Source organism: Melospiza melodia, chromosome 18 (assembly GCF_035770615.1).
Source record: "Melospiza melodia melodia isolate bMelMel2 chromosome 18, bMelMel2.pri, whole genome shotgun sequence".
Taxonomy (NCBI): Eukaryota; Metazoa; Chordata; class Aves; order Passeriformes; family Passerellidae; genus Melospiza; species Melospiza melodia.
In genome coordinates this window covers 7,434,321-7,459,883 of record NC_086211.1, presented here as the reverse complement: position 1 = coordinate 7,459,883, position 25,563 = coordinate 7,434,321, and the positions used below count along the sequence as shown (strand labels likewise).

General features: G+C 36.7%; 1 protein-coding gene across 2 annotated transcripts in view; it reads right to left on the bottom strand.

Annotated features, from left to right (window-relative positions):
• The window catches only part of DNAH3 (dynein axonemal heavy chain 3), a 51,086-nt gene extending 27,782 nt beyond the window's left edge, over positions 1–23,304 (bottom strand). The window contains exons 1-31 of one of the 2 annotated variants that reach the window (XM_063171894.1): positions 23,196–23,304; positions 22,188–22,398; positions 21,902–21,929; positions 21,234–21,414; positions 20,548–20,737; positions 19,863–20,058; positions 18,824–18,949; positions 17,859–18,054; positions 17,429–17,608; positions 16,915–17,051; positions 16,649–16,754; positions 15,904–16,082; positions 15,426–15,610; positions 13,899–14,022; positions 13,178–13,334; positions 11,290–11,434; positions 10,798–11,009; positions 10,446–10,537; positions 9,908–10,022; positions 9,302–9,418; positions 8,941–9,120; positions 7,708–7,844; positions 6,873–7,074; positions 6,186–6,278; positions 5,772–5,882; positions 4,683–4,797; positions 4,095–4,293; positions 2,970–3,078; positions 2,516–2,629; positions 1,240–1,416; positions 130–221 (exon numbers count right to left, since the gene is read on the bottom strand). In XM_063171894.1, coding sequence (XP_063027964.1) covers positions 130–221; positions 1,240–1,416; positions 2,516–2,629; positions 2,970–3,078; positions 4,095–4,293; positions 4,683–4,797; positions 5,772–5,882; positions 6,186–6,278; positions 6,873–7,074; positions 7,708–7,844; positions 8,941–9,120; positions 9,302–9,418; positions 9,908–10,022; positions 10,446–10,537; positions 10,798–11,009; positions 11,290–11,434; positions 13,178–13,334; positions 13,899–14,022; positions 15,426–15,610; positions 15,904–16,082; positions 16,649–16,754; positions 16,915–17,051; positions 17,429–17,608; positions 17,859–18,054; positions 18,824–18,949; positions 19,863–20,058; positions 20,548–20,737; positions 21,234–21,414; positions 21,902–21,929; positions 22,188–22,398; positions 23,196–23,294 — 4,505 coding nt within the window. In that variant the 5' untranslated portion in view covers positions 23,295–23,304. The remainder of the gene's footprint in view (positions 1–129; positions 222–1,239; positions 1,417–2,515; positions 2,630–2,969; positions 3,079–4,094; positions 4,294–4,682; positions 4,798–5,771; positions 5,883–6,185; positions 6,279–6,872; positions 7,075–7,707; positions 7,845–8,940; positions 9,121–9,301; positions 9,419–9,907; positions 10,023–10,445; positions 10,538–10,797; positions 11,010–11,289; positions 11,435–13,177; positions 13,335–13,898; positions 14,023–15,425; positions 15,611–15,903; positions 16,083–16,648; positions 16,755–16,914; positions 17,052–17,428; positions 17,609–17,858; positions 18,055–18,823; positions 18,950–19,862; positions 20,059–20,547; positions 20,738–21,233; positions 21,415–21,901; positions 21,930–22,187; positions 22,399–23,195) is intronic. The other variant, XM_063171896.1, reaches the window with a different exon arrangement.
• Positions 23,305–25,563: the final 2,259 nt, after the last annotated feature.

Here is a 25,563-nt window from a genome sequence, read left to right as displayed (position 1 = left end):
TTAAAAAGTCCTTTCTAGAGAAACAAAATATGGACAGCCTTCCAAATATGCCTCAAACACACATATATGCCTTAGAGAGGAATGAGGTATATCAGACTCAACTAAGGTAGAAAATTCAGCATGTCTTACCTCTTAGAATCCAGAAATCCCATTGAATAAAGTGAAATTTCCCCAATCAAGGCATAATCTGGGACCATCATGGCAACTGTTCGGAACAGCGCCTGTAAGGAAAAAAGTAAGATACCAACTTTTGACTGGGGAATACTATAATAAATTGTGCCTGTTTAGTAAGAATAGCATCTCTCCATAAATTCATGAATGCAAAGAATTCATGAATCATCTGAAATCTGAGACTGCTTTAGAGTTCTATTCTATTCTGATCTTATCAAGAGGTTCAAGAGGTCTGTGCTAAGCACTGCAGTAACAAAAGCTTAGAAAGAGTCAATTCTAAAGAACTAAATAGAGGAAAAGGGAGGTGACATTCATCTCACTGTCATAACAGACAATCCAGAACATGGTGTGGTTAATGCTTTGTAAAAGATCATTCAAAGAATTGTGGCAATGTCAGAAGAAGAATCAGGACCACAGAGTCTCAGCAACTCACAAAGTTATAATAAATTTAAATTGGGATTTGGATCACCAAACCATTGTAAACCCAGAGAATTTCCAATTAGGGAGAGCATAGCTAAAGCTGTAAACTGGTACCAATATGATTAGTCTGAGACCTTTCTTCTGTGCATTTTGTACAACCCTAGCTGTTTACTAAAGCTTGGTGAAAAGCACAGCAGGATACACTTGAATGGGTTATCAGTTGTGCTGGTTTTGGCTGGGGTAGAGTTAAATTGTTTCACAGTAGCTGGCCTGAGGCTGTGTTTTGGATTTGTGCTGGAAACAGTGTTGATAATTCAGGGATGTTTTAGTTATGGCAGAGCAGAGCTCACACAGAGAAAATGCCTTTTGTGCTCCTCACCCCACACATCAGCCAGGAGAAGGGGGATGCCCAAGGAGTTGAGGGGACACAGACAGGACAGCTGAGCCAAGGGATATTCCAGAGCACATGGGGTCATACTCAGCAGAAGTAGCAAGGGAGGGGAAATTCAGAGTGATGGCATTTTTCTTCCTTAAGCTAAGCAACCATTAGACATCAGTTTATTATCCAATTGATGACTTTTTTATTATTATAGACAAGAAGTCACAAATTCAGTTTAATTTCTACAAGAAAACAGGATTTCAGATTACCTTCAGATTATCAGGCAACTCTGCCCGTCCAGCATAGCCAGGATTCATGGTAATAAACACAGCACATGTGGGGTTAAGAGAGATCTCTGTCCCTTCAAAGATGAATTTTTTGAGTTTACGGATTATAGCTTGCTGGATGCTAAGTATCTGCTGGGCAACTACAGATAATACTTCAACCTAATACAGAACAGATTGGAAAACATAAGACACTTGGAGAACCAATATAAAATAGTTTTGTTTACATATTTTGATGGCTGTATTTGCATTCTTCCAGGGAAAAATCGCCCTGATTTTTGTATTAGCTGTCTATGGAAGGGATCCTCTGAAAGTTAGTGCCACTATTCTCTACTCAACTAACAGACTGATCAACAAGGGCTTCTAAAAGCCTCCTCAGGGAAATACCGTGTGCCTGAATGTAGTCATCTAAGTTAGTTGGACAGGAACTCCCTCTGGAGGCCTCTAAAAGCACTTTCCCTTCAACTCAGATACAGCTTAGGCTCTCCAGAAAAACTGATTCACTCAATGCCCAAAACTGAGGGTAAATAATAGCTAAGACTTGCTGATTGTTTGAAAGTATCAAGATAACAGAATATTGGAAAAGAAATGCTAATGCTTGAATTCACTAGAAAACAAGCTGCAGCTGAAGAACAGAAAAATTAAGGACTTAATACTAATACATACAAAATAGAATTTGATGAAATTTCCACATTTACTAGTATGTACTTAAATGGAATTTCATCAAAGCAATGATAAAACTTATCCAAAGTCATCAGTGACCAAATTAAACAAAACCAAAATGACCAGAGTAAGATCAAGGGGAGAATGATATATGTCAGTTTACACAGCTTGATAATCAGGTCACTCAGTTAGTGACACTCAGCTCTGGTTATTACAGGAATTCCTCCACTGGGATTTGTCCATCCTGTGCTGAACATAGACAAATGCAACTCCACACCTGTAGCTTGATTTCTCAAAGAGAAGACAAGAAATTTCTTTCCCAACAAAGGAGTGACACATACAAAAGAAAAAATTGTAAAGGAACATTTTTTCCAGCTAAATTGACCCAGAACACAACACTACTGCAACACAGCATAGGTGGGCATGTGCTTCTAGAGCAGGCAGCAGAATGCCTATTTCTGTGTCACTAATTATCAAAACAAAGAGGCCTCACCACAAGTAAAAGCAGAAAATTGGCAATAATGCTGTCATGTCTAAATCTAAAACTTCTTATGTCTTAAATTGAAGCTTTCTCATTTTATTTGAGTTAAAACATTACCTCAATTCTATTGAACTCATCAAAGCAGGACCATGCCCCAGCTTGTGCCAGCCCCTTAAAGAACTTGCCCATTGCCTTGTAATCGAGGCCATCAGAGCAGTTAAAGACAACACACTGCAACAAAAACACACAGAGCATTTCTCAGTATTACCACAAAAGTATTACCTCTATAAAATTCTTAGCATCTAAAATGGGAAGGGATTATTGTTGCTAATTTTGGATTAAGAAAACAGGATGCCATATAGACACAGTCCTAAATGTGAGCTTGTTACCAATATTCCCATGAATGAAGAACAGAATCCCAGAATCATTAGGCTGGGAAGGACCTTTAAGATGTTTGAGTCCAACTGTAAATGAATAGCTACAAAATAAGCAGCACTTGCTTAAGAATGGCATTTTAATATCTACATACCCAAACATAAACAGTAGAAAGCAAAAAAGGGAGTTTTTGTACCTGCTTAGCTATAGCTTTTGCTAGATCTTTGGTTGTTTCTGTTTTGCCAGTCCCAGCAGGCCCTTCTGGAGCACCACCAAGACTTAATTTCAAGGCACCCATTAATGTCCTACATTATCAAGAACACAGGCATTAGAAATAGCAATCTTTAACATCAGATTATTTCTGAATGGATTGACATGTACTTTCCTATACAGGCTCTCCTGAAAACAATTCACTTGTTTCTCTACTGACTTCACAGCTTGCCCTAAAAACCTAGTATTGTCTCAAAAGTGATTCCTAATTGTGAAAGGTCATATTTGGCCACTTGGCCTAAAAGGAATGTCAAGGCTTTTATTACATGCATCCTCCTTGTATACCCTCAATTACACAAGCAAATGAACAGTGCCATGAGCAAAATGGTAGAGTCTACAAAAGCACACATTTCCCTCAAGTGACACTTGAACTGGCAAGAGCTTGAAGCTGGCTTTATAAATTCAGCCAATCTTTACAAAGCATAAAGCTTGTTAGAAAAATGGATGAGAAAGCATAAAGCTTGTTACAAAAACCTGGGAATCACATTGCTTTCCAAGTGAACATCCTACTAAAATGAGATCCCTGTTAATACTGGAGTGATCTGATTATTTTACAAAACCATAAGGCTTTGACTCATGTCTTGAGGGCTCACCAGAAGTGAAATATGAAATGCCTTTGAATATTTTAACCTTGAGGTCTGAAGTATTTCCATTAAATCCTCTTGCAAGCCAGTGGAGGAATAGGAAGCTAACTGCATTCGAGTATCTGTGAAGGGCTTTTTAATTACCTCATTTATCTTACAGGCAGGCATATCCAAACTGTGTGCCTTACTTCAGATAAATTAATTGACCAGTGCTACTGTAGAATTCTTTGCAGCTCCAATACCATGTGCTGCCACCTCTTTTCAGAAGCACCTTCTTGGATACAGTAGAATCTATTACTCTACTGGTGTAGCAGGCTATACATTGTAAATATTTTTACCATATTAGGGCAAAATCTACAAGAAAATGTTAGCTTCTGAGGTTCCTCCTATTATTAACAAGGAAAAAGGAAGTAAACACAGATCAATCCAGAAAAAGAAAGCATTATTCATAGACAGTATGTCCTTACCTGTAACATCGATCTGTCAGTGGGGTTATAACCAGACGTGGTGAATTGCCCAGGTACTCATAACCATATTTCATTTCTGTTGTGATCATTCTCACTGTCACATCCTCCTCTGTCCAGTAGTATCTCAGCTGAGAAATCCACTGGAAGTCATTCAGATCTGTGACTTTGTCTTCAACCAATTTTGAGACCACATCACGAGCTGCAGAGTAAGACACAGATTGTTTTAAAAAATCTAGACACTTCTACTGAGGTAGTTTACTTAACTTATAAGTAAAGTAGCATTTACTTAGAGCTATGTATGAGTAATTCAACATTTAGAGGTTGGTTTTCATGTTAGACAGGAATTTGTAATTGTTTTGCATAGGGAATCAGTTTAATTGTAACTAGATTCCAGTGTCTGTTCTAAGTAGACGCGAGACCCTTGTGCAGTACTGAACGACCCTCATTTCCCAAAGAGCTGAGCAATAACTCTGTAAAGGCTGATTCAATTTAGAGAAAGCATTTTAGATGCTTCTCTCCAGCAGTCCACCCAGGTGCTGACAGCAGCACTGCCCCAGCTGCCCCAGGGGAGGAGCAGCTGCTCATTACCGTGCACATCAATGACAATGAGAGCCCCCAGGGTCAGCCGGGCTCCGCTGGACAGCTTCCCTCTCACCAGCTCAACGATGTCCTTGATCTGGACATTGCTCTTCTCCAAGAAATCCTGCCACAGAAACAAGCACAGCCATTAATGGAATGCTGGAGCCAGCAGTTCCTAAGCCCCCGTGGGTGCAATCATTGGAGACAGCCCCTCTAACAAAACATATGAATGGTAGTCTGGGCACCATACAAATATTTTAAATTCTCTTTGGTATACTGGCATTTTATTTTAACATGAACACTTCAAAAATATTTATGGCCTGAAAGAAGGCTTATAAGCAGAAGGCTTATCTTTCTTCCTAATGGAAGTGACAAAACTGTACAGAGGGATAGGAGCAGATATTCTTTGTTTAGCTTCCCCACACAAGAAAGGATGGGCATATGGGACCAAGTCCATTAGTAACATGGTTTACTTTAAACTGGTGTTGGTCTACATGATGTCCAGAGGTCCCTTAAATTCTGTGATTCACTGTTCTGTGATTCCTTCCCTTTTTTTTTCAGCTATGGATTATTCAGGATACTTTCTCTGAAAGTAACAAACATTTTAGTTCTGTCTGGATATATTGGATAAAATCTTCATCTGGTGTTAAACAATGCAGGCAAGTTAAAGCTAAGATATTCAGTAAGGATACAGAAACAAAAAGGCATTATTAAAATGCACTATTGGATGTAAAGTTTATTAATATTTTTCTATTTCAACATTTAAAAAGCAGCCCAAACATTCTGTTGACAGACTTAATCTCCAAATAAATCTTCATCCACCCAGCTTAAGTAGGATCAAAAAAAAGCCCATTGAATTAAATAGAAATTATTTCCACTACTTGAGCATGTGTTTGAGTAAAGCCTCAGTGAAGTGATAGTTAAAACTGCTGTAATGACAGAGGCACCATGAACACATAAGAAAAGTTTCTTGCATGAAATAAAAAATTTGGCTGCTGCATCTTCCTCACCACAAGAGTCAAGCAATAACCAGAGAAATCAGTGGTTAATTAATCAGAGTTCAGTGCCTAGAAATAGAAAGTTAGAAGAAAATCTTACTTGTAAAGCTTTTTTCCTTATAGCCTCAGACACTTCTTCTGTCCAGTAAATGGACGAAACACAAATAACTGCCTGCCCAGGCCACTGAAGTACCCACTCTTTCCGAGGAACCTTAAACCAAAAGAAAAATTTCAGACACAAGATTTCATATAAACACATTAGATTATGTCACTGAGAAAAATTACTTTCCTCAAATGTCTTTTGTCTCATGCTGTAAATAAATGAGAACAGCATCTAAAGCTTTAATACTTTTTCTTCCTGAAATTCAGGACTAAAACTTCAAATTGGCACTATTGAACAAGAAGAGCTGGTTTCCACTTAGTTTCAAACATGTTTCCTTGGTTAAGAATTTGAGCAACCTATTCATGTATAGTTTGTGAAATCTAACTCATACCATAGTTTAGGAATAATTACCTGGCTATATCCTTTTATGCCCTCTTGAAGAACTTGTCTGACACTGGCCAACATCATTTCTTCTACTTGCAGAAGCCATTTTTCTACCATGCCCTTCAAGAAAGAACACTTAAGAGTTAATACACATTTCCTGACTGCTATCTTCTTCTTCAGTGACAAATTATTTGAAATGTGTTAGGCTTAAACATGCTTTCTTCAGATCTGGGTGTTGTATATAAAAGAAGTAAAGGTTGAAATTACCCAAAATATGACTGGTGATACTGTAGTTTACACAGTCTCAACGCAGGTATATAAAGACAACCCAGTAAAGAAACTAGATAGGTTTCATATAAGCTGGATATGTTTCATATAAGCTTAAACAAAAAACACAGATTGCATCATCAGGTAAGCCTGCTCATTTTAACTCAGGGCATGCTTTGTTCCTACAGGATTAAGGGAAAAGAGTGTCTGTAACTCACAACATGCCCCACCTTTCAGAGGAATTTTCTGCAAAACTGGTATGTCTCACTCCTTTTTGCAGGAAATCCTTTTTATCCTAGAATACCAGTCTGCACTCTCATTTCCTGAACTCCTTTCATGATGTGATCCCAAATGGTTTAAACCTAATTCCCTCAAAAACATGCACTTTATGCAATGTATTATGTATGAATCTGATTTCATATAGTAAAATTAAAAAAAAACATTTACATTTGCTCTCACTGGATAGATTTTATCTATGAAAGGAACCACTTCTTTCTCAGAACTGATCATGCCTATGATTTCCAGATCTTCTGTGAACTCCAGTTTAGCAATTCCTTCAAAACACTTCTTCAAATGTGGCTGTACTCGAAGTGGATCCTTTGTCTCAGACAGTATTTCAAGCAGCTCATCATTAGACAGGAAAAAGAATCTGCCAGGAAAATACAATTACTTTCCAAGCATGAAAATTTCCATTAATAATCTACTAATACAATTTGGTTTATTATTGCTTAAGATACCAGTGTATCAGAGAGGAAATTATTATCTCAAATCCCTTTCCTTAAGCAATTTTTAACATTATAAAACTCATCACATCTGTTTTTTCAGAATTTCAAAGCAAAGGAAGAATAAGGGTTCTCAAACTCAGGGAGGGAAGACCAGATGGCTCCAGCCAGCCATTAAGTACCCTGTAAAAACCATGAATCCTGCTCCTTGTGATCATGAACAACTCCCACACATCACACACCTCTAAAGAGGGTGGGGCAGGGACATAATTGCATATCAGCCATGGGAAGGCTCCTTCAAAACTACCCTGTAGGTAATAATGCCTTTCTAATCCAAGTTTACATTGTGATAGACAGATCATGCCTCCCCATCCCCACCTGTTCTGGCATTTCACAACTGAGGAAAATGAGTTATGTCTAGAGATGAGAACAGCTTTTCATTTTTTGCTGTGACTGTGTCCCACATATGTTTATAAAATGAGACTTTTAAGTTCAGTAGAAATAGTTTGAAAGAGCTTATAGCTTCTTGTTTCTAACTTAGGCCTGTTTCATTAATTTACCTTGGGAAAAATAATCTTTTCGACTCCAGGTAATTATTCAGCCCCTTTTGAATGTCCTCTAAGAGAGTATTTGCTTCCTGAAGTCTGTCTAACATCTTGGGTTGTTCAGTTGCTACAAGTACCTTTGTGTCTTTCACCTTTATAAAAACAAACACATAACAGAAACTGCTTAAAATTGGCTTAAGTTCTACATTAAAATTGTAAGCATCAATCACATATACTGCAGGAGACTAAAATGCTGTAATTCTTCTCTATAGTATGCTTTCATGGTATTAAATACATTTGCATTATTGGATAGTTTTGCTTTTCAGATTGTCAATTTTACCAACTTGAAATTCATAGACATTAATGAAGGAAATGTCAACAAATAAGATCTTTGGCGCTTGCTCCTGTGTTGAGCTTGCTACATTGTTTTCCACTCACAAGTAAGTTTTATCAGAGACACAGCACATGACAATTATTCCCTGTTCTCTCCTTCTGATAACACTCCTCTTCAGAGAGCTCTGTTCCACTACAGCCCCATCATTCTGAGAGTCTGAGCTGTTGGACAGGTCTCAACTCCTACTTAGCTACACTGATTATTTCAACACCTTTACCATACAACCACACACTCCCAGTGTTTTTGACACACACCTCAGCTTACACCACCACTGTCTGGCCTCTTACTCCACTTCTTATTTACAGGAATTGAACAGGTTACCAAATTGCACTTCCTATTCCCATTATCTTAACCTGAACATTACTGTGACAGTCCATATTCACTAAATATTTGAATAACCATGCTAATAACCTATTACAGAATAATCACATTAAAAAATCCATTTAGTTGCTCCAAAAATGTGTGCACCCTGTAAGTCTAATGGAAACTCTCTCTGTATCCAGACAAAGCTTTGTACCTTGTCAGTGAAGCCATTACCACATCCTGAAAGCACAAATCATTCATCTTTCTACCTAATTCTGACCATTTAGCCATAAGAAAGCTAAAACATTTAGAATTCATTTTCCTTGAGCTATGATTCACCCTTCAACACCCAGCCTTTACAGAAGTCTCAATAATTATGTAATCTACAATTTCACTGCAAGACTAGAATATGTTGGACTTTAGTAAAGGATTTTTCTCTCCTTCAATACAAATACTCAACAGCAGAAAAGAACAGTGTATGCACATGATATTAATAATCATGTTACCAGGTGTGCATAAAAATACACAATTCATGAAATGTTAGCACTTACCACTTCTGTCATAATGTTTTTCCAGTATGAATCCACAATCTTAAACTTTCTGCCCTCTTCAGGCATTTGAGCTATAATATCTTCTGAACTAAAAATTGGTTCCAAATACAACCATGTTGCCTGACATTTTAACCAGCTATCTATAATATCTTGCATTAAACACAGCTTATCTTTCCAAGCCTGCAATGAAAACATTTAGTAGTTAAGCAAAATTATGACAACAAAAAAAATCAAAAAAATATGAATATGTCTTCTTAGTTAACAACTGTCTAATGTCTTTTATCATGTCAAAATACCCTGAAGCACTTGAGGAAAGCTTATTTTGAGACATGCAAGCTCAGTCAAACTGGCTTTTCCTTACCAGACATTCATCTTCTATTGGTTTGATGAAGGGAGAGCCACACACTGTCTGAGTCTTGACAATGTGATCATCCAGCAAAAGCTGGATGTCATCCACTGACGACAGGATGTTGATGTCCTGTGAACACACATTTTGGTAAGTCAGATGGCAGTCACTGTATTCCACCACTCATCCTGCTTCCCCCTACTCTGTCATGTGAAGATATCACATGGAATCTCTTCTGTACACCTGTTTCAAAGGTCCAGACAGAGATTGTTTTGTGATAGGAAGCTGGTGCCTTCTGACCCAATCTTTTGCACTGTGACTCTTCTTTCTTCTGGGCAAGTTAAAATTTTGCTATTGTCCAGCTTTCCATGCAATACTGGGGAAGTCCTCAGACTCACAGATTTGTTAGGATGAGCATGTGAGATTACAAGCTCTCCAGACACTTAAGTTCACATAAAAGGAGTTACAATAATGGAGACATTTGCTCAGCTGTGGGTTAAGATACAACTTTCCATTGGGACACAATGAATCAGCAGCAACATTCCTCTAATATTTCTCAATTGGTATTCAGAGTCAAAGTAATTATTTTCAGATATATATATTGATTTAGTGTTTACTTACAGTATCCCTGTACTTGGACAAACCAAAGTGCACATTGACCCACTCTGATTTCATTTTCTCAATTGATTTCTGTAAGGAATACTCCTTACTTGCAGCTGCTCCAATAGGTTCTATTCTAAATTGAAATGAAACATACATTTGAAAGGTTTTTGTAACATAACTGAAGAGCAAAAAAAAAAAAAGCAGTTGTAGGTAGAGCTGCATGCCAGACTACCTTTCATAATAATTTCTTAATAATATCATAGACTCTTTCTTCAAGGAATATTTTTCCACTTTCAGCTTCACCAAGTTAGAGATATTGGCATTAATTGGAAGACAAATACAGACAGAAAATTCTAAATCAGCAAATAAAGTGATTTAGGAATACAACTGGATTTTTATGCCTCTGTGCTACAAGAACTGACAGTTCACACCTTGATAAATATAGCCGGTTTTACAGCATGTTCTTACAGCACACAAAACCCCAAAAGAACTAATATTTGGTATCTGATCTATGAAATACAATGTCTAAAAAATGAGACTAGATTAAACTTCTTACTCTTCAATAAATTTTGATAGTCCACGGTCCAACATGTATTTAAGGTTAGTGTTTTCATCTGGATTGATCTCACATCCTACAATTTTACCAATCTGAAAATAAAGTAAGAAATAAATCTATTATCAAGATGCCTTTTTGTAAAATACTTTCCAACAGCAAGCAACAAATTCCAACCAAGTATTAGTCCAACACCCTAATTTGCTTTTCTACCACAAATTATTAACTTAAAGAAGCTTTTGCCTGTGACGTTACAAATTTCAAAACTGCATCTATCATGTCACAGGATAAAAGATATTGGACTGACAGTTTCTATGGAAGAATATCTCCCCAGCTAAAGCAGAGTTTAAAGTACCTGCTGCCAGTGTCTCTCCTTCATTCCACGATTGCAGACAATGGACAGGACAGGAAGATGCTGTTTAAATTTATCAAGCTTGAATTTCATGGATTCTGCCATGCGCCTGGGCACAGGCACATCTGGGAAGCTCTTGCAGAGCTTGTACATGGTCCTCCACATACTTCCAACCTCTTCAGTAACTTCATCAGCATTCAATTGCAGAAGAGGTCCTGAATACAACAGCATAAAAAAAGCACAGCAGGCACTTCAGCACAAGGAGATTCCCAGCGTGGTTTAATTACAGCTATTTTTCATCATTGTCCTTTAACTGGAAATCAACTGTGTTACAAAAAATTATCTTCATGCAAAATCCAAGTCAGTAACTCTATTTCACACTGCTTAACAGCATTTATTCCTTAAAATTATTTTCTCATGACTAATCAACCCTCTCAGCTTCTACTTAACTAACTGCAAATAGCATGTTTCTTCAAATGAACATCAAAGCCTCACCATTCATCCATTCCTCAGATTTGATATGGAAAGCATATGCTGTTACCCAAAGCTGCTCATAAGGTTCTTTGGTTGTAATTATAGACTGCAAGAGAGGAAATTGACTCTTCTCCTGCCCAAGCAAACCTTCTTCATAAGTAATACCCTTTAGGGGGAAAAAGAAAAGTATGTTATTCCCATCAAAAATTCCTATTGTTGTTTAAACTTCTGAACAGACAATACACAATTATTTGACATGTCACAGATCTGTTGATATAGGCCTGTGGATTTTAGGTGCATTAAGTAACAGTGTTCTTGAAAATTCCCCTGGTCCTTTCACAGAATCATAGAGGTATTTTCCAACCTAAACCCTTCTAAGATCAAGTCCAATGGTTAACTCAGTATTTGAGGGTATCTTTTACTACTCAAATAAATTTTAAAATCCAAATCCATTTTAGAATACAATAATGTACCATGGAATTCAATGAAACAAGGCTCACAAGTTTCCAATCCACAGTGAAATCCAAATGTAAGCCCCTCAGCTAGAGAGGCTTTTAGGATTTTTTTGAAACTTGTGATTAGATTTTTTCTTTTACAGAATTATCTGGGAGCTCCCACCAAAACAGGTGTTCGTTGCTGTGTTTATTCATGGTAAAATATTGTCTTTATCCAAAAGATTTTACAGTAAAAATCAATGTGCAAAGATTTAGATTTTGTAAAAGTATTGTTGTCTTCATTTTACAGGTAGGGAGGTGAAGCACAGAGAAATGCTGTCTGAAATGTAGACACTGAATTCAGATTGAGTCCTGAGTCTGTGCTTTTATAATGCTAACAGGCCTTTCATAAAACTTGTAATCATTCAATATGAGCTGCAGGCAGAAAAAACATAAAGATTCATATTCTAAGATAGTATTTAAATTCATACATTGACTGAGCTAATTGTCATGTCATTTAAATCATGTGGATACACCTCTCATTGCAATCATGTATTAAGAAACTTGGGCTTAATCAGTTCTTCTGATCTACCTATAACAGCATATCCATGCTGTAAACTCACACTAATTAAATATACTAGATGCATTTAAATCAGATTAATAGTGTTGATGTGCAGGACTACCAGTTTATTTAAATTCTAAACTCAATTAATTGGTTCCATTTTTTTCTTTTGAGCGGGACTTAATTAAAATCTTGACCCTTATGGCTCCATATATGGAGAAATTTCATTCTCTCACTGTGATTTAGAAGATTAATTAAGCCTCACAATGCCTGTGGGATCTCTCAAAGACAGCCCTTCTAATTTCCCAGGAGAGTCACAGCTGAGACAAACTGTTCAACTTAGGATGATATAGTAAGTTGGAGAGCCCTAAATAAAATCTAGACATCCTGGTCTCCAGTTTGTTTTTTAGCATTTGAAATTCATGTTATGTGTTAAAATGTATATTTAATGCCTATCAGTGTTAAATAGAAATCATACAAACAGTTGAAATACATTTGGGTTTAATTAGAGAACAAGCAGAGGGGCTGAAAACACAGCTACAGTGCACAAATCATGATTCAGGAAAAATGCCAGCTCCCTTACATTCTGCCTCTGCCAACACTGCCAGAAGAATTGTTTTCTCTAGATAGCATCTTGGTACTACTGACTGCTTGGAAACACTGAAATTCATTATTTCAATTTTTAAAAGTCCCTGAAATACTTTTTCCCAAAATTTGCTCTTCAAGTCAGTAGTTGGGACAAACCAGCATATAGGCACATGAAGATATTTGCCACATCTTGGTGAATTTGGAAATTTTAAAGCCATCGTAACAATATATGGCCAGAACACTGAAAAAAAATCAGAGCAGGAACCAAACTTTTGCTCATCCAGTGCATTGTAACCCACTCCATACTCAATTAATAAATACTAACCTCAAATTCTGTCAGAGCATCAGCTATATTCTTATTTAACTTTTCCAACATCTGAGTATTCTTCCTCAATTCTTCTGCAGTCACAATATCTCCCCGCTTTTTGAAGCTTTCTAAGTCTTTATTATAAACTTCAAGAATTTCCTTAAACTGAGAACACCTAAGATAAAGATAGCTAAGGTAATATGATGTTGTGTTTCATTCATTCCTTTTCAGGCTTCATTTATTTTATTAATTACAACAGGCACTGTCACATGAAATCTGATTCAAACACAGATGCCAGTGACAGCTCACTAATCACTTATATCAATATTATGCAGTTCACAGGATTAGAATTCAAGGCTCATTTTCAACCCTCACAATTGATTTACTTTACTTACATTTGCTACCTCTACTACCTGGAGAAAATAAAGGAAGAGTGAAAACAATGTAACAAAACTATGTGTACTGCTGTACTAATCAATATATCAACATAAAATTATGAATATTCTGGACCAATCCTCCATTCCTCCTTTCAGATCTATTGAAGTGTAGGGATACTCAAATCCACCCTTATCAATAGTAATTTTCAGAAATCTCCATAATACTACAAGCTAGATTTATTCCTTACTTTCTCAGGTTTCTTCTAAGTTTTCCTTCTTTGAAATTATCTCCCTTCTACTCATACTGAGATATTTTTTTTCTTTAAAAATACCCAGTGAAAAAAAAATACTTAACACCATACCTTTCAAACAATGCCCTCTCCACCTCAGCCCTCCTGTCATTCAACATATTTTTAGTGTTTTCAAATATTTTCTTTATCTCATCAAGCCAAAGGAAAACTGCGCTGTTCAGGTTTATGTCCTCATCTAAAATAAAAAATATATAGTCACCTTTAAGAAAATACCCTGTAATCAATGATTTAATAGAATGGTTATTATATAATAGAATGGCTACTAACAAGCAAATAGTTAAACTATATTTAGGAATAAGCAAAGAAACTGGTGGCTGGATTATCTTTACTGCAAAGAAACTCTTCCCTAAAACAAGTCTGATTGACAGCAAAACTGTAAAATCAAGTTAAGAATGTGAAATTACCTAAATAAGATGTTAGCTAAGCAGAGACAGTTAGTGAGAACAGGTATTCCAGAATATCAATTCCATTCAGGTATTCCAGAATATCAATTCCATTCAACTACACACAGCGAGACCACTCCTAACTAAATGTATATTATACCTACAAAAGTTGAATAAATGTTTAAACTATTTCTAGTCCTCAATCAGTAAATGCTGAATTATTCACAAAAGCTAGAGCATCACAACTACAAGGTGAGCACACATCTCCATATTCATATTTGTTAGTTTGCTCAGTGCACTTAGGTCATTATAACTAATGTAGGACACATGTTTATAAACCCAGCTACAGAGAAAATGTGATTATCAAATACTTAATTGCAAACACTCCAGTCCAAAATGTAACAGAAAATTGTCCTGGCTTCCATAGGCATCCTAATTTTCATCACAAATGAAGTCTAATAAACATGAAATATCCTTGTTATTTCTATCATTGTCTGATCCAAGGTGTATTCTGCTCAATTAAACAGTATTGTCCTGACGCTAAAAGAGGTCTGCATTCATTTAACTGCTCTCCCTTTTTAGGTGCAGCAAATAACAAACTGCATCTGTTTAAAAAATTATGCACCTGCATCTGTTTAAAAAATTATTTAGTTTATGTTTTTATCCAAAGCAAAAATTACATTTTTGCTTTGGATAAAAACATAAACTAAAAGTAACTTCTCCAGGTGTATCCTCAATTTTAGAGAACAGCCTTCATATTAACTAAAAACAGCAAACCGTGACAGCAAAGCAACTAAAGGCCTGTTCTGATCTAATCCTCAGCTGCAGAGATGCAAGTTCTCACACTTTCAACATGCTGTCACATAGAGCCTTTGGACACGGCTTTTTGGATGGCTTTTATGTGGAGAATTTTTATTTAATAACACAGAGGTGTAACATCATTTGGCCAGATTACAGAATATTGACCTGATAATACCTAAAACAGGTCAAAAAGCTCTGTATATGTGCCATTCCTCTAGCATTCCTTGCTGCACTGGTACATTTTGGTCTCTACTGAATTATTTTTATTTATTTTCTATCTCTTTTGGAACTTTTCACTAGCACCCTAGAAGATGCAACATTTAGGCATGCAAAGCTCATTATTTATATATAAATATTCTCATATGGAAATTTTACATTCTGTAGTCAGACATACCAGAGAGATCAGCATAGTCCATGAGGACTTGCAGCCTTTGTGCTGCTTTTTCAAGATCCTTTTTCAGTTTAATAACAGTAACATCACTGGATTTCTTTAAGAATGCTTCAGATTCCACTAGCTGTTCAGTGCTCTGAGGCACCTCATTCATTCTCTTTGCCATAAAGTCAAAGTCATCACAAATTCTTCAACAAAAAAGAGAACAGACATATCACTGGGATTGTAAATGAAGAGAGAAGCAAGATCTAGTAAAATGATTTTGTCTTTGAAAAAAAAAAAAATAGATTTCTTCATACATTGACCTTTTTTTTCCCCCTGTGAGTTCTATCCAAAGTTCCCTGCTCAGCCAGGCTGCCCATCTTGCACTTGTCTGGTCAGCACTAAAAGCCCCAGCAGATGAGTAAAGGTATCTCATATATATACAGACATACAGCAGCAATGCAGGCAGACACCAAGAAGCACCCATGCAAACAGGTACCTTTGATTTAACCGCCTGTTTTCCATCACTTCAAATTCAATCAATGTGTCTTTGAGATTCTGGGTCCGACTGCACAGTTCCTCGTTCAGTTGTAGAGCATCCAGACAGAACATGGCCAGAGGAACAGTGATATCCATAGAAGCAATCTCTCCTTTCAGTTTTGTGAAGCTGTCAATCTTCTAAGAACAGAATATAATAAATCTGTTATTTTTCCTGAAAGTCTACAGCTGAAAAATCTGACACAACTAATAGTTTCCATCCAACAAACTGGATCATTTATTATAAACAGAAGAAGGAAAAGTAATTTTTATCTTTCCAGAGACCTGAACTTATCCACAGATTCCAGGGCTGAAAGCTTTGCACAGTAATTTGCCATAGTAGGGAAGACCCCAAGCTGCCTTAGGGAAGCATTTATCCATATTCTAACTCAGGGATGCAAAGGGAAGAATAGACAGGGCTGACTGAGGACAAAACATTTAAAAGACAAGCAAGCTGCAGATTGACCAAATACTCTGGGCAGCCTTTCTGCTAAGAAAGAACAACAAAACTGACAGAAGAAGGTTATAAAGAAACCTCCTCCTACACTTGCACAGCAGCCCTAAAGTAAGGGGCTATATAAATTGAGCACTCCCTAGTATTCCCAAGGGTGAAATAAGTGATTTGTTCTTGAGGCAATAAGTTAGGAAGTCATGTGTGATGTTTTAGCAGCTGTATGGACATGCTGCACTTGTCAGGAACACATTACCTCAGTTAAAGCATCTAAAGAAGGAACTTTTTCCAAAAATTTTGAGACATCTTGCCGTGATTTGTTGTTCAAAAGATTGCTGTACTTCTTGTACACATTTAAATACCTTAAACACAGAAGACCACAAAAACAAACATAAGTTTCTGATGCAAGGTTTCTCTATAGAAAGAAACATAAAATACACTCAAATTTTCTATTTAGTCAAATGGACAGGGCTATGAAACTGAGGGTTTGGAAGGGCAATGGAGTTACCAGCCAAAACTTACTTCTGTGGACCAACTATGTTGCTTTCATAGATCTTTTCAAGTTTGTTTATATACTCTAAAAACAATGACTCTTGTGGCTTGACTGTATTAAGAGTGAGATCACCTCTTTGTAATTCCGGAAATAGAATTTTCTCTACCTAAAGGAAATCATTACAAACACTGTAACAAGACACAGAATAGCAAAATAAATTTTAAAAAAGTATTCTATTACCCATTCCCCTACCACATTAAAAGAATCACTATTTGGTAAAAATAGTGCAATGTGAAAATGCTCTGATCCATAATTAACACTTGGTTACTCATAGTGAGAAAACTATATGAAAATCAAAGCAGTGCTTCAATATAACCTGAATCTGAAAAATGTCTTCTATAACCAAAAGGCTTGTACAGTTCATGATTCACAATCCTCATCTTTATCTTCTATGTCAGTCTTCAGCCTCATTCATAACTTCTTATATTATAGCTAGTTGTTATAAATATTGTATTTTGTATGCAGCTATAACTTATCCAGCACCTTTGGGAGCTCCTCAGAACTCTGCAGGATCTTCTGGAAGCAATGACTGATTAAATCCCAACATGCTGGCAAAGGTGGCTCAAAGACAATATCAGGCTCTTTCACACAGAGCTTCACTATGAGTATCTGAGATAGGAAGAACTGCATTCCTTGATATGGCTCTTCAAAGTCATTGCCACCCTTAGGGAAAAGAAGGGAAAATTTACAAAGACGTGAGCTATAGGAATAAAATGAAGATCATTCAAGCAGTTCTTGACCATGCAAAAAATCCACTGAGTATAGAACAAGCCTTTGAAGGATACAGACATTTTTTTATGGAGGCAAGAGCCATTTGGGACATTTTACCCTTCAAAGAGCACAAGGATTTTATGGTTATATGAACTATCTCCATGTAAGACAGAAAACTATACATATACCTAAAAGCACATACCTTGTGGATCATAAAAAATGCAAGAAGATCTTCTAATGAGTTAATAACCATTTCACGCAATTGTAATGACATTAGAGCTGCTACGGAGCTAAAATAGCTTTCAACTTTCTTAGAGGAATCCGAGTCCCTTTGAGGAGCAAAAGGAAGCCACATATTTTTCTTATCAATAAAAATAGATGCACAAGTTGGAATCCACCTACAATGAAATAATACAAAGTTTTTAAAGGTTTGTTAGTCTTACTTTGCTCCTTGCAACGAAATCTAAACTCAGAAATCACCCAAAGAATGAGTAAAATCCAAAGGGTTAGAAGAGACTTCTTAGATATCAAACAAAACTATACCTTCCAGGACTTAGAGGAAACCTGAGTTTTAAAGCTAAGGATGCTTATTATAATGGACCACTATGATTTGTTTAAATTAATAGTAATAGAAAAAACAATAGTAAATTATATTGTTTTATTGATTGTGAAACAATATTCAATTATTAGCATTAAATGAGAAACAAGTTTGTAAGATATCGTGAAACAATATTCTATTATTAGCATTAAATGAGAAACAAGTTTGTAAGATATCTCAGGCAGCAGAATACAAATACTTTCCATCATGTATCTCATATATTCTCTTTCTTAAATTGACTGATTTCTGTAATTTAAAAAAAGATTTTCCATCATCATTTTTACATATATAGACTCCACTCCTCTCATGGCCAGAAACCTTCTGAATTCCAGTCTCCATTTATTCATAGTTTATTACTATTTATTCTTGCACAAGCACTCCTGCAGCTCCAAAGGCTCTGACAGTGTCCCAGTGTTTACACCTCTGAGGGCTATTCCCTGCTTTGCTTTGGCACCCTTTGGCTGGGGCTGCTGTCATCTCTGTCGAAGATCTGTTTTAATAATGGGCCTTGATGTAGGTCAGACGCTGAGATATTCTATTTATCTACAGCTACCAGAGCTGGCACTGACTTGTGCTGAAGGATGTCCCGAGCTTCCAGGCAGTGCCTCCGAACGATGCCCTCGAACTCGGCGGGCAGCAGCGGCAGGCGGCCACAGAGCACCTCTGCAGTGCGAACAAAGCGCAGGTGGCTGTACCTAGGGGAGGGGAACACACAGCAGATCCTCAGGGAATAATGTTTAAACAAAAAAAAAACATCCATGAAATATAGTCAGGAAGGTCTCAAGTGTGTTAGAAACACTAAAAATGTAATTTCATTTGTAAGTATCACTCCATCGCCAAGCTATGCAACAAGTGCATTCCTGACTGGGCTTTTTATCAACAAACATAGAGTTGCATAAATTTTTGTTGTACTTGCTGTATTTAAAACTCCTAATTCTTTGCTAAAATTGCTTTCTCCTTTTCCTAGATTCATTGGTGTATCCAGTCCTTAAAGAACATACAGAATGAAACCAACTGCTTCTATTCCATATTATTAAATAGCTATCCTGACTACCCTATGGGGAAAAAATTGAGATTTCAGCAGCATGGCAAATATCACAGTATGTAACACACAAGCTTAAATTCCTGCGAATGTTTCTTAAATGCAAAACCAGCTCTCAGAATTACTAACAACCATATTATCTTCCTAAGATAACACATCTCAATTTTCAAGTGTCCCCAGGGCAAATTCAACTACAAATATTTGAAAGATACTCAGTTTTAAGAATTAATTTCGTTCATAACAGCAACCAGGATGAGAATTCCAAATCATCATTTACTTGAGCACTGGATCTTAATTTAGGCATAGCACCTTTTAACAAAGGGGATGATCTTTTCATATCATGTAAGACATGTTCATTCAGTGATTGCAGGAAACAATCATTTTATGCTGAAATTCTCAGAGGCTCAAAAAACAAGAACTATTTAGAAAATTGACATATTTTACCACTTTCTATCTAGTGGCTCCCCCAGGATTGTCTGTAGAGAAGTCGGCAGATGCACTCTAAGCAAATCATTAAATAAAAACATGCTACATTTCATTAAGATCCAACGAACAAGCCATCTTACTGAGAAAGCCAGAGCTCTTGCAAAACAGGCATCATTGAATTCACTATGAACAGATTGCTTTCATTCCAACTTTTTGATTCTTCGTAAGAGCTGTGCCATGGGACTGGTGCACAGATAATTCTCCGGGGAAAAGGGCGTGGGGTGCTTTGAATAGAAAGTCTCTTCCTCTCAGCTGGATCCAACAAGATATAATCAACTAGAACAAATCATATATATCAAGGTTAGACTGCCTATGTAGCCAAAACCTACATTCAAAACCACTGTATCTTCATAGTTCAGGAAGAAGTAGAATTCTGCACATTTAAAACTAATATAGTCATACAGTTATTTGTATGTTTTTAGCATAAATTACACCACAATAAACAAATCACAAGTTTAACTCTAGAATTATTAAAGGGGGGAAAAAAAAGATAATTGGTCCAGACTCTAAAAATAGGAGACAGGAGAAACAATTTTTCATTCCATCTCTCCACCTGATGGGATGTAAGGTTTCATAAATAGATATTTGTTGAAATTGTTAAATGCCATATAGCATGATCACAGGTTATTTTCTTTCTGAGATCTACTGTAGTTCTATTGACCCCAAAGGAATTCTCCATGGAATGCTAAGAATAGAAGGAGATTTGTTTTCAAAGTGCAGTAAATGTCTACACAGTTAGAACTGCTCAGAGATTGTGAGTCTTACCAATGGCTTTCATGATGCTGATACGATAATCATTCCTAATCTCTCCTTTTAAACGTGCCAGGTATTCCTCTGGCTCTGGGCCAGGAAAAATGTGAATTGGAAAAGGTTTTAAAATTTTTTTCACCACTTCCTTATCCTGAGGTGCCAGCATGTCTTCTCGCACTCCATTATGGATGTAGTGACAGTACCGCTAAAAAATGTTTAAAAGATTACACTTATTGTATGAATTTTGTGACAGATAATTAATTACTACAAAGAATAGCTTTTTCTATCACTTTTCTGTAATTGAAAGATGTTTGAATAGAATGGATTTTGGGTATCTATCTATGCTCCTTTTAAAGCACTGACATCTTTTACAACACTTCCACTGGTGTTGATGCAAGCCCATAGACCACTGGAACTCAGTTCAGCATATTAACTTACTGATCAAAAAAGTACTAGAGAACCACATGATAAGTTAAAAAATTGGGAAGATACTTAACTTGCAAAGCCTTTACAAAAATCAGAGTAGCTACAAATGAAAGAGTTGACAATATTTAACAGCAGTTTGCTATACTGAGTATTTGCATCTCCTAATCCTCATGTACCACCTGCTTTTCTCAGCTTCCTTTCAGTAAACAGTTTCTAGATATCTTTCAGATGATTACTGCTGCTACTTTCATCTTAAAAAGAAATTATATAAATACCTCTAAATCATCACTTGAAGGTATCTTTTCTCGCTTACTTATCTCCTTCTCATGTAAATCCATGAGAGCAAATTGTTCTTCTGGGGTCAGTGGCTGGTTGTTTGTATAATTTATGACATGCAGGTCTGGTGTATGAGCAGGTACACTCAGTGAAATGCGACTCACACTCTTTAACAAAGAACTTTTGAAAAAAAGAATACAAGTTTAGTCAATAAAGAAGCAGTAATGTATGACACAGATTATATAAACCACTTGTGCTACACTGAGGACAAGCATGACCTATGGAAGTATTTCAATTATTCAATAAAAAACTCTCATTAAAATTGCATAGCATAATATACTACTTTAACATAAAGGATGCAAGCATGCAAACCTTACAACTGCCCAGTATCACTCAGAGAGGCAGTATTTTATGAGCAGTTCTATCAGAGTCAGACATACTAGGACAGTTATTTAGGTTGCCCAATATCATAATGTATTTTCATGTGATTATCTTATTAAAATCTTGTGCTTCAAAAGCCAGTCTTGATGCAGGTGCATTTTTTGTGGGGCCTTACCTTCTCATGCTTGGATGCCTAACACAGCATTCAGTAAAAAAAATATTAAATCACAACTGAAACCAGATTTACTGTAATAATCTGTATCTTTAAACCATTACAGTACATTACCTGTCAGAACTCCATCTCCTCTTTTTCCCTGCAGTTTTAAATCTCAGTTAAGAAAAATCACAGAGACATAATTTTCAAATAAGATATTTCATACTGGTGAAAAACAGAGCTAAGATAATTAATCACATAATGAAATAATAAAAAAATACAATGTCACAAAGAAGCACTGTATGTGATTATTTGGAGGGATGAACCTAACTAGTAAATGTGAAACATTTATTGAAGTTATGCATGTATTGGCAAATTTGTCTGTACTGACTCTGAACTTATAAACACATTCAAATACGGATACACAGTGAAGGCTGTGATATCTCTATCATTGAAAAGGACTTCATTTTTTTAATATGTTTTAATTTTAAATCCCGTGCAGTAAGAGTGTAGTTATTAGCTATGGAGTCACTGGGGCTTCGGTAGTGCGGCTGTTCTTTGAAGGGAGCTGCCAAAGTCCATGATGTCTCCTGCATCAAAGGAGGATAACGACTTTTCTCTAGAATAAGCTGAAATTGGAAAAACAAAAGGAAAAGTTTTACAAAGCACAGAAATTTAAAAAGCCTTCTTAGGGCTAGAACAGGATTAAACATCAATTAGTACAAAAAGCAAATACATAGGTCAGACAGGCATTTGACCATCCATTCATTTTTAGATCACTGTGTTCTCCACATGAATAAGGATAATTTTACAGAACACTTCAGTCATACTCAGGGTTTGGGGCTTTTTTTTGCATAATCAAGCTATTTTTTTATAAATAAGAGAGGAAGGTACATTATCTAGTTCTTTCTACTCCCCCCACATCTCTATCTTGCTTCTTTTCTTCTTATATTTGCTTAGATTTAGAAAATTCCTATTCCTTAGGCCTCTGTTAATTCCCTATCTACTTTGAACACTCAGTCCTTGTAACAGCTGAAGAATAGTACAAGTTAACAAATTCAGCTCTTGTCTTTCTTTCACATCACAGTAAGGATTTGTAATAGGTTTCTTTTGTCTGTTCATTCCGTGTTTTCTGAGGTGACTTATTGATGGACTTTTCATCAGTCCTGATGTCTGAACTTTACCAGGATAGCTCACAGGCAAGTGGGATGCATGTCTCAAAATACCCTCAGAGATAAAAGTACAAGAGATCCAATGAATATAGTTGGAATCATTGGTTCATTAAGGCTGGAAAAGATCTCCAAGGCCATCAAGTTCAACCTTTGACCTAGTACCACCATACCCACCAAACCCCACTGCAAAGAATGGGAATTTGCCAGCTCAGGGAATGTGTGCATACCCTGGCAGCAGGGGAGAGAGCACATACCTCATACAAGCCTGGAGTTTCATCTGAAGCAGAAGCAAATGAAGTTGTGCGCTGGAACGGTAATTTCACTGACTGCTTTCGACGACTCATATTGCACATGGAATTGTTTCCAGACTAGACAGAAGTGAAAAGCAACTTCAAAGATGTTTATGAAATACTCTGTTTCAAAAAAGATTCATGAAGAATGAACAGAGTCCTTCAGTTTTCATCGAAAATTCCATATGGCAGCTTTTTGAATTTTAAGGAAACAGCCATTCTTTGTGGTGGGCTCCTCATCAAAACATGGTTTTTGCAGTCATTTTATAAAACTTCTAAACACCAGTAAATGCCAGTTTAAAAAAAATCTTATTTTTATATCCCTGAAAACTGCTTAAAATTAGTTAAATACTTTAAACTATACTAAAAACTCCACATGTTTCTAACAGTACAAACTCTGGACATTAGAATGTTAAATCCTACCAGACTGACAAATTGACAATGAATCAGTCCAAGTTGTGTGAACTCTATTACTGGGGAGGGGAAAAAAACCTTCTAGATTTTTTTAATGTCTACAAGGAGCCAATTATAGAAGAAGCTATTACCAGGATGGTGCTGGGAGAACAAATTGCTCACAAGTACTCTGCAAAGTGTTGTACTACAAATGTCAGGATATCTGACATGTTTTAGGACTATGTTTCACCTTTTCAAGGTGACAATACTTTGACATGGCCTCCAGGATGCCATACAAAGTTCTGTCAGGATATATTCACAAAATTATTAAACCTCACAGTGTTTAAAATGTTTTTGGATGGCAACCTTCCTTAGTATAGGCCACAGCCTCACCCATAGTCTGTTGTGAGTTTCCTAAATTAAACTTGTTTAGGAGATTCCCAAAGAACAATTTCCTGAACACACAGTGACACTATGAGAAAAAGGAGGTGGAAGTGTGTTGTATCTGAACACGAGTGAGTTAAATCACCATGGAAGAAGAAGTTATTACCCAATAAAATAATTTTAAAAAATTATATCCTATTCAAACATAATTGTAACACACTTTCAGCACATGGTTATTGCTTTCTGATGTATCACTGAAAAACAAGGCTGCTGGAACCTAGTTTCTAGCAGACAAAATTGTGCCTTCCACAAAGTAAAGTCCATTTAGAAATAAAATTTGAGCAAGGACTGATTTGATTTAACTCCTTGGTATTCCTCAGCATGCCTGCACACACACAGAAATAAAGACATTATCACTGCCAGACATAACTCATTAAAGAGAGCATGAATTCCTCTTGATTAATGACTAAAGGATTGGGCCTTAGGGTACTTTAAAATGAATAAATGATGCAGTTCATTAGGATATCCATTCATTCATTCTTAAAGGTAGAAGAGTCATTAAAAAAGCCATCGTTCATCCTAAAACAATCCTGACTTATATGCCAAGTAACATTTCAAACATCTAATATTTGAACAAAGAAATCCTTAATAAAAAGTATGTTATAAAGGATTAAGTCCAAAGAATATTTAACAAAAACGTGTGTCTTTTAATAAGCCTTCTTCCAATATCAAACCACTAACCACCAGTAATGGCCAACTGCATCTGAAGTTTTGACAAAGTTATTGATCCTTCACAGTCACAGCAGAAGGAACTTACCCTCAGGAGACTCGGGCTCTCTGTTGGCTTTATTTTCTTTTGATTTTTCTGTTTGCTTAGAATTTTTTGGTCCTCTTCCTCAGTGTGAACATCCTTGTTACATGCACTGAAAAAAAGAGGTTCATTTCAGGTACTACACAAGGTGTCCATCAGCTTCTATCCCAGTTGCCAGGAAGAAGAAAAACCAGCTCTCACATTCCTTGTTTACAGCAATAAGCTCCCTCTTCCTCCAACCCCCATGCTCTTTTTCTCACCATTCCTCTCAAGCTCACTTTTCACCTTAATCTTTCTAACTCCCCCCAGATATCCTTCAAGCAAGACTTTCTTAAACCCTGCCCTTCCCACTTTCTCCAACACCAGTTTCCTCCCTGCTGCCTGTTCTCTTCTAATGCCCCAGGGACCCTGGGCCCCCCAGCTGTGTTTTACAGCAGAACCACACATTAATTGCCAAGAAAAACAAGCCCAAGTCAAAATGAATGGGAGAGGGACACCTGCATGCCTCACCCATGCACAGGATGCACAGGTGAGCAGGGTAAGGGCAGGTAGTACCTGCAGGTGCCCTTGTTACCAGTCCCTCTGCCTGTCACAGCCTGGTGAACTGCTCTGACACTGCCTTTCAGTCCTCAGCTTGGTTGCCCCAGTTACAGCATAGCTGGTGCTTGGAGACAGAATTCCCTCCTCCCCCAGCAGCGAGGAAACAGCCCCTTTCAGTGTTGTGCCAAGCTGTGGTCAGGGAGA